Here is an 8,399-nt window from a genome sequence, read left to right on the forward strand (position 1 = left end):
CCATGTGCAACCACTCCGGGTGTAAGTGCGTTTTAGTTCTGTCTGCAGCCCCAGGGCCTGCCATTGTGCTGAAAGGACGGACAGATGAGAGGTGTGCCGCCACCATCTCGCTGGCCCTTCCCGCACCGCCAGGGTCCTGCAGGGTGGACTCCACCTCGGCAGAGGGCATCGCAGACCCCTCTCTAGCCCCGGAAGCTGGGCTGCCTGCCATGGGAAAACTACACTTCCCAGCGATCCCAGGGAAAAGCGAAAACCCTTTGGCTTTGACAGCCGCCGCCACAAGTCTTTCCGCCTCCCCTGCCCGCCTGGGAGCTGGGAGCTGGATTATGGTGGCCTGAGCAGCCAGCGCAGCCGCAGGAGCCCGGAGCCCCTGCCCCTTCCCACGCCGCCGACCCCGCCAGGAGCCCCGGGAAAGCGGCCACTGCCGACCTGCCATGCCCGCCCCTCCCAGCCCCCCGAGGGGCCGAGCCCGCTGCTGAGGCTGGCCGCCACCGTCCAGATGTAGCGGGGTCCAGATCCCAGTTTTCCCCCTTCTCTCGTGCCCTGCGGATTGCTCCTGCCCGCTCTCCACGGCCTGGACCCCGGGGTTGGCTGAGGGGCCTGCGGGCTCTGGAGTCCTGATGTCTCCGAGCTCCCTCTCCTGTGAAGCCACCACCTAGACTTGGGGACAGCCAACAGGGACGGACGTGGGCCAGTGCAAGCCCGGAGGGCCCGAAGGCCAGGGCCCACCATGGCCCAAGCCCTGCCCTGGCTCCTGCTGTGGATGGGCTCCGGGGTGCTCCCTGCCCACGGCACCCAGCACGGGATCCGGCTGCCCCTGCGCAGCGGCCTGGGGGGCGCCCCCCTGGGGCTGCGGCTGCCCCGGGAGACGGACGAGGAGCCGGAGGAGCCCGGCCGGAGGGGCAGCTTTGTGGAAATGGTGGACAACCTGAGGGGCAAGTCGGGTCAGGGCTACTACGTGGAGATGACCGTAGGCAGCCCCCCGCAGACGGTAAGGTGGTCAGGCGAGTCCTAGCTTTCCCTCCTGCGTGAGCAGAGGGGTGAAAGGACGGGAATGCAGCATGCTGGTCCCCTGCTGAAATGGGCTGGTGGGGACAGCTGGAGGGACCCTAACCGTTCCTCCCAAACTATTCCTCCGGGGTCATAAGTCACTCCTCTTCCTCTCTCCCCTCCTCCTCACAGACTCCCCAATCCCCCTTGGCTCACTCCCCTCCCCTCACTCCTTGTCAGACACACTTACCCGCTCAGTGAAACACCTGGGTTGGGGAGCCTAATCTGGGGAAAGGGACTGTCACGGGGGCACTGTAACAGGTGTCAGCCCCTCTGGTAATGAACAAGCCTGAGTCTCCCAAATTCCACCACTGTGGAGTTTAGCCACCCAACCCTTTCCTCTCCTCTCCTCTGGTCTTCCAAACTTCGTTCCCAGCACCTTGAACCTTGAGGATCAAGGAATCCTGGTACCAGTTACAGCATCTCCTTTCTCCCACTCTCTGGGCTATGAAGGCCCCCCCCTGACCTCCAGTCTGCCCAGAAGCCCTGGTAGGGTTCCTGCCTTCCCCAGTCCAGCCTTCCTCCTCCCACTCCTGTCTGCACTCCAGCCCCTCCCCCACCTCAGGCCTCCCCAGAGCAGAGGGGAGCTGAACTGAGCCCTGGGAAAGGACAAATCTTAGGAGAGAAGCCAGACCTCCTATCCAAGAATGGGACTCCTTCCTGGTAGGAGAGAGGGAAGGCATGGCAGAGATGGAAAAAACACTGCCCAGTCTCCCCATCCTTCCTGACGACCTCCAAGGTACCTCCAATGTGGTTGGTGGGGAGTGCGCCCTCAGCACCTCTGTGGGCGGCTGTGGGAGTGTGAGCAGCCCTTCATGTGGGGTGCCGTGGCCAACCTCTGTGTGCATCTGCCTCCTCTGTGGTGAGTCTGGGCACGGGCGGCAGTGTGCTTCTGTATACGCTGCTGTGTGTCACCTTGAATCTGATCTTGCACATCTCTGTGAGCCACCTCCAGATCTGTGTCTGGGAAGCCTGTCCTTGAAGGGTGTGTGAAGGTGGGAGTGTGTCTGGGGTGGGTGGAGGGGACAGCCACACTTCCTGAACTTCCCAGCCAGCTAGATCTGGAAGAAATACAACCTCCACCTCCCAGTTACCTGTCAGACGCCTGCCTTCCTAAGTCCATGCTACCCAGGCCTACCTCTTGGCAAATCCAAGGCACTGGTCTCCCATACTTTCTCTGTCTCTTTCCTCTATACCACCATAACTTCCCCAGAAGTAGTTTCCAATCCATGTGTGGAGCCTGCATAAAGCCAGAATCCAGGCCCTGAGCAGCCTGAGCAAACAGAATGTGAGGTTTGTCAGGGAGCTGAGGGGAATGCAGAGACCTGGGACCTTCTCCTGTTTCTGCTACTAATGTGTGGTGCAAACTGTGTGCAGATCCAATGGCCTGCGGCAGAAATGGGGCTGCAGAACCAACCAGGGCTTTGGGGTCAGACAGGCCAGGAATTCTAGCTCTACCACCCACGGCTTTTCCTTTTCCCAGCTGTGTGGCATTGGGCAAATTACATAACCTCTCTGAGATTATTGCCTTGTCTTTAAAAGGAGTGAACCTAGATCTCCTTTGCGAGGTAACTGTGAGGTAACTGTGCCTTTACCTAGAACAATGCACCTGGACACAAAATTGGCTTCCAACAAATTTGAAGTCACTCTCTCCTTTTCTGGACTGTTCTGCTTCATTCGTGCTATGCGATGAAGCATTGAAACTTGGGTGTCCTGAGCCTCTGCATTTTACATGTGCAAAACTGTAGGACCTGTTACTACTGTATATCCCTAATCCCCTGAAATAATGTGTACGTCCCCTAGCCTAGCACTTGAGGGAGAGTAATTGCTCAATAAATGTCAGTTCCTTCCCCCGCCTTTCTAGGAGAAGAGGAAAGTGAGCTTGAAGTTCAACACCAACCCAAGGAGCCAGTGCCAGGGAGCCCTAATTAGAGCAACTGGTTTACACTATGGCCTCTGAGCCTATGCCAGCCAGTCTCTTCTCTGTGGTGACTTTCCCTTCCCACCAGTCTGTGAGAAAGATGCTCTTTCTCTGTACCTGGTGGGGTTGCTGTAAGCACTAAATGAGAACTTGGATGGCAAAGTACTAGGAACAAGTAAAAATGAAATTTGGGGAGCCCTTTCTCTGTTAGGCAATTCATTGCTGGGGCTTAAGGGCTGATGTATAAAGAGACAAGAAGACACATTTTCTGCCCACAAAATGCTAGAGTAGAAGTGAAATAATGGAAATAACTAGTAGAAGGTCATCCATATAGTGAGCTCAAAGTGATGTCCAAATATAAATACTCCGGCCCCACCCTGGACCTCCTGAGTCATAACCTCTGGAGGTAGGGCCAAGGCATCTGTGTCTCAAGTTTGAAAACAAGGAGTGCAAAGAGTGAGCGATACAAGTGCTCAGAAAGTGATAAATTAATCAGGGAAGGCTTTGCGAGGGACATGTGCCCAGATTGTGATCTTGAAGGATGGACAAGAATGCAAGGCCACTCCCGGGGACAAACAGCACCCATCCCACTGCACTAGGACTGCACCTTACTTGCATACCCGTGTCTGCTCCCTCCCCCCGTGACCACCAATTTAGATGATGAGAGGCCACAGTAAATGAGAGAATGAGTTACGTGTGTTGGGGCTTAAGCGTATTTGTTCAGGAGACAGGAGAAAGCCAGTCCCGTTTATACAGTTTATATTACACATTTGTGCTGAGACCAGATAAGTTTGGGTAAATAAAATAGAGCTAAATTGCCAGTCGTTGAAATGTCAAGGTATACAGTTAGGAATGTGGTCTTTAGATACAAGGGGAGAATTGAATTCATTTGTGCAGGGGAATGATATGAAGAAATGAGTCTTTTAGAAAGAGATATCTGAATTTTAGAAAGGATGGAACTGAGAGACACAGACAGCAGGAGGTTCTGTCACAACAGTCCAGGTGTGAGTGCTGTGCCAGGGAAGCGTGAGGCTGTGATGAGATGGAAAGAGAAGGGAATGGTTGGATACAAGGAACATTACACAGTGGAGGGCCTGGGTCCAAGGCAGGTGGGCAGGACTGATGACACTGGTGAAGACGGCAGCATCAAAGATGATTTTGAGGTTCTGACTTGGGGTGAATTGGAAGATAATAAAACTATTCGTGCAGATAGGAAAGTTGGCAGGAGAAGATGGTTGAGTAGTACTGGCATATAAATATATGCCTATATCCATTATGGCAGGATGTGTAAAGTTTCTTTTATACACATATCATTGTGTTCTTCATAGCAACGTATATAAAAGTCTTTATCATTCACAGCTTCTAGCAGTAGAAATGAGATCTGAAAGGTTAAACAGTTGACCAAGGGGCAGGCTAGTGAGTGACCCCTTCTCCCTCTGTTCTTTCTACTTTGCCATTTGTCTTGGGAGAGAAGAATTTATCATGAGTATCCCTCTTCCATTCCCCATAACGTGAGCTGATACACAATCTCCCTACTAACATTTATTATGACATAACTGTTTTTGTTTCCCTCACGACATTTCAAGTACGGACAATGTCTTTTAAATTTTATTTATTATTTTACAGTGTCTTTTACTTTTCTTTGTATTCTAGTATCTGTGACAGAGCCAAGTTCAGAATATGCCCCTAAAAAATGAATACCTTAGCTGTAAGACATCTAACAGAACAATGATGGCAGTGGTCAATGCAGAAGCAGAGCGCTTGGGTAGAGTATTTTTATTCTTTTCACTTACATGAAAGGATGACATCTCATTATGATGCTTTCAGCATCCCTGACCAAACACAGGATAATAATGTAGTTGTACGGAGGGAAATTTGGGTGGTAGTCAATCCAATTTAGCAAATATTTATTGAAGAACTATTGTGTGCAGAAAAGGAAAATAAGGCCATAGCCGTAGCCCTTGGAGACCTCACCATCTGGTGTGAGACACAGACATAAAAACACCAAAATATCATCTAAGACCAAATGCATAGGCCGGGTGCAGTGGCTCCTGCCTGTAATCCTAGCACTCTGGGAGGCCAAGGCCGGTGGATGGCTTGAGCTCAAGAGTTTGACAGCAAGAGCAAGATCCTGTCTCTACTAAAAATAGGAAAAAAAAAACTAGCCAGGGGTAGTGGTGGGCACCTGTAGTCCCAGCTACTCAGGAGGCTAAGGCAAGAGGATTGCTCAAGCCCAAGAGTTTGAGGTTGCTGAGAGCTATGACACCACTGCACTCTACCTAGGGTGACAGAGCGAGACTCTGTCTCCAAAAAAAAAGAAGACCAAGTGAATTTGGTACAAATGGTATGACAGTGAGTCTTGGAGGTGTACACAGAAAAGCAGCTATTTCTTTTTAAAAACTTTTATTTTTTATTTTTTTTGAGGTGGAGCCTCAAGCTGTCCGCCTGGGTAGAGTGCCGTGGCATCACTCACAGCAACCTCCAACTCCTGGGCTCAAGCGAATCTCCTGCCTCCGCCTCCCAAGTAGCTGGGACCACAGGCGCCTGCCACAACCCCCAGCTATTTTTTTAGTTGCAGCCATCATTGTTGTTTGGCGGGCCCAGGCTTGATTTGAACCCGCCACCTTAGGTGTATGTGGCTGGTGCCTTAGCCACTTGAGCCACAGAAGCCGAGCCAAAGCAGCTATTTCTGATAGGGTGGTGGAGAGGAAGGCCTCATGAAGGGACACAGGAACTATGGTGAGAAGCTAGAAGTTAGGGTGGGGGTGCTGTGGGGCTGAGTGAAATTTGGGTTTTATTCTGTAAGCAGTAAGGGGGCCTTGTAGGTATATGAGAAGAGGGACAATCTAATTTTGGTTCTAGGAAAACAACATCAGTGCACAGGATGTCTGGGATAGCCTACCATGAGACACGGTTCTCCAGTAGGATACAATGGCCCAAAAGAGCATGGTGGCAGTGAGGGCAGAGAGGAGGAACCAGCCTCACATGTCCTTCAAGCAGGTATTTTCTGCCCTGCTGAGATGACTTCCTCCTGTTTAACCTCTCTAACTTTGTGTCAGGGAACACAGCAGACAGGAGCGAGTTTTTGAAGTACAATATAGTTTACCAAAGATCTGTATTCATTATTCTGCTTTAATTATAAGGGAATGGGTATTAGCATGCCCGTTTTAGGACATTAGAAAACTCAAGTCCAGAGAGGTTAAGTGTGTTTTGCCCAAAATTACTCAGCTCTGGAGAACAGCTGGGCTTCAAATACTGGTTTTTGGATCTCAAGTCCCAAAACTGAGTTCTTTCCCATGTTCTACAGTCTTGGATATGTGGGTTGACTTTGAGATGTACCCAGCAACCAGCTGACAAGGGGGATCTGGAAACCAGGAGAATTCAGACTGGAAAGGTGGACTAGGGAGTCACCTACTAAGAGATGGTTATGAAAGCCAAATGAGCAAATAGCCTTGTTCTTTAGAGTGGAGGAGAAAGAGGAAAACAATTAAGGAAGGAATAGTGGGTGTGTATACAAAGGAGCTAGAGAAAATCATCAGAGAAGTAAAAAACCAGGAGAGTTCAGAGTCTCAGGGACCAAGAAGTCCAAGTAACTACTTTTTCTCTTCTCTTTCTCCCATAATGGTTTTTATTTATTTTTTATTTTTGTTTTTTGAGACAGAGTCTCACTGTGTTGCCCTGGGTAGAGTGCCATGGCATCACAGCTCACAGCAACCTCAAACTCTTGGGCTTAAGCGATTCTCTTGCCTCAGTCTCCCAAGTAGCTGGGACTGCAGGCACCCGCCACAATGCTCGGCTATTTTTTGGTCGTAGTTGTCATTGTTGTTTTGCAGGCCCCAGCTGGATTTGAACCTGCCAGCTCTAGTTTATGTGGCTGCACCCTAGCCACTGAACTACAGGCACTGAGCCTCATAATGATTTTTAAACCGTGTCTTGCGGGGTTCTGTAAAGTGGGCTTAGTGGTGAGGGAGAGAATAAGCAGATGGGACTCCGAGCCTCCCACCCCTCCTATCGCCAAGCACCTACCCCTAACCTGCCCCAAATCTCCTGATCCTCCCAGTGTAACTCTGCTTTTTATTGTTTATGTACAGTGAACTTCTGGGTTATATGTCTTTTTTTTTTTTTTTTTTTTTTGCAGTTGTTTTGGCTGGGTCTGGGTTTGAACCCACCACCTCCGGCATATGAGGCCAGCGCCCTACTCCTTTGAGCCACAGTCTCATTTTTTTGAGACACAGTCTCACTTGTTGCCCTTGGTAGAGTGCCCTGGCACCATAGCTCACAGCAACCTCAAACTCTTGGGCTCAAATGATTCTCTTGCCTCAGTTTTTTTTCCACGTTTAGTGGAGATGAGGTCTTGCTCTTGCTGAGGCTGGTCTCAAACTAGTAAGCTCAAGCAATTCACCCACCTCGGCCTGCTGAAGTGGTAGGGTTACTGGCGTGAGCCACCACGCCCAGCCTATATGTCGTTTTTTAAAAGAGTTTTCATAACAAAAATGTTGAAAACCATTGAACTCAAAGAACCACCCTGCACATTAGACAAAGCAGGTAAGGCCCTAGCTCCAATGTTGCCTACCTAGTCCCTACAACCACAAGTGGCTCCCTGGGTTGGGCTTGCAGGTTCCACACAGGGCTTTGCCAGAGCCCACACGCTGTCATTTTACACACCTCTCTCCCACTGGCTCCCCAGCTCGGTAGGGAAAAATTTAGCTTGATGGGCAGGAGAGGCAGTGCCTTGAGAAAGACTGTGCCCTCTCACTGAAGTAGACTCTTCTTGAGCTTCTCTGATAAAGAGCAAAGCAGAAAATTCTGGTTGAAAACACAAGAAGATAAATATTCCTCAGGGAAGCCCCCACACCTGACATCTAACTTCTCTCTGTCCTGGGAGCCATCTCTTTTGGATGCCCGGGCAGTGGAGAGTGCTGGGAAGGGACTAGACCATTTTTCTGGTTCTAAAGCTGCTCTGAGATTATCCTGGCCAGATGGCCCCAGAGGGCTGGAAAGCATTCACTGATGCCACAGTACCTGAAGGTGTGCTCAGATACTGTAGCCAGGTGGCCCCTGAGAGGGGAGCAGTGGGCACTCGGAGGAGATTGAGGAGTCGGTATCAATCTCCGTAGGGAGATTCTGACACGGGAGAGCCATGGAGCAAACTGGCTGAGCGCCATCTTCTCCCATGCAGCCCACCCTCTTCATCAGACCTCCTGAACTGCTATCACCTTATGGCTACCCTCTCTGCTGCCCCCTCTAACCCCATGTCCAGGCTGGATGTCTCCTTGCTGACCTTTCAGGGGCAGTGCCTCCCACCACTTATTCCTTTCCAGTACCTGTGAAGATTTTGCCAAGTAGCATAAGAAGTGAAACCTAGGGCTCGGCGCCTATAGCTCAACCGGCTAAGGCGCCAGCCACGTACACCTAAGGTGGCGGGTTC

General features: G+C 50.8%; 1 protein-coding gene across 1 annotated transcript in view; it reads left to right on the forward strand.

Moving 5' to 3' along the window:
* Positions 1-278: 278 nt before the first annotated feature.
* Positions 279-8,399, forward strand: part of BACE1 (beta-secretase 1) — a 26,889-nt gene continuing 18,768 nt past the window's right edge. Inside the window, exon 1 of the mRNA XM_003796866.3 lies at positions 279-991. Within this exon, the coding sequence (XP_003796914.1) occupies positions 731-991 (261 nt within the window). The 5' untranslated portion in view covers positions 279-730. The remainder of the gene's footprint in view (positions 992-8,399) is intronic.

This window comes from Otolemur garnettii, unplaced genomic scaffold (genome assembly GCF_000181295.1).
Source record: "Otolemur garnettii isolate 467f Iridium unplaced genomic scaffold, OtoGar3 scaffold00108, whole genome shotgun sequence".
Taxonomy (NCBI): Eukaryota; Metazoa; Chordata; class Mammalia; order Primates; family Galagidae; genus Otolemur; species Otolemur garnettii.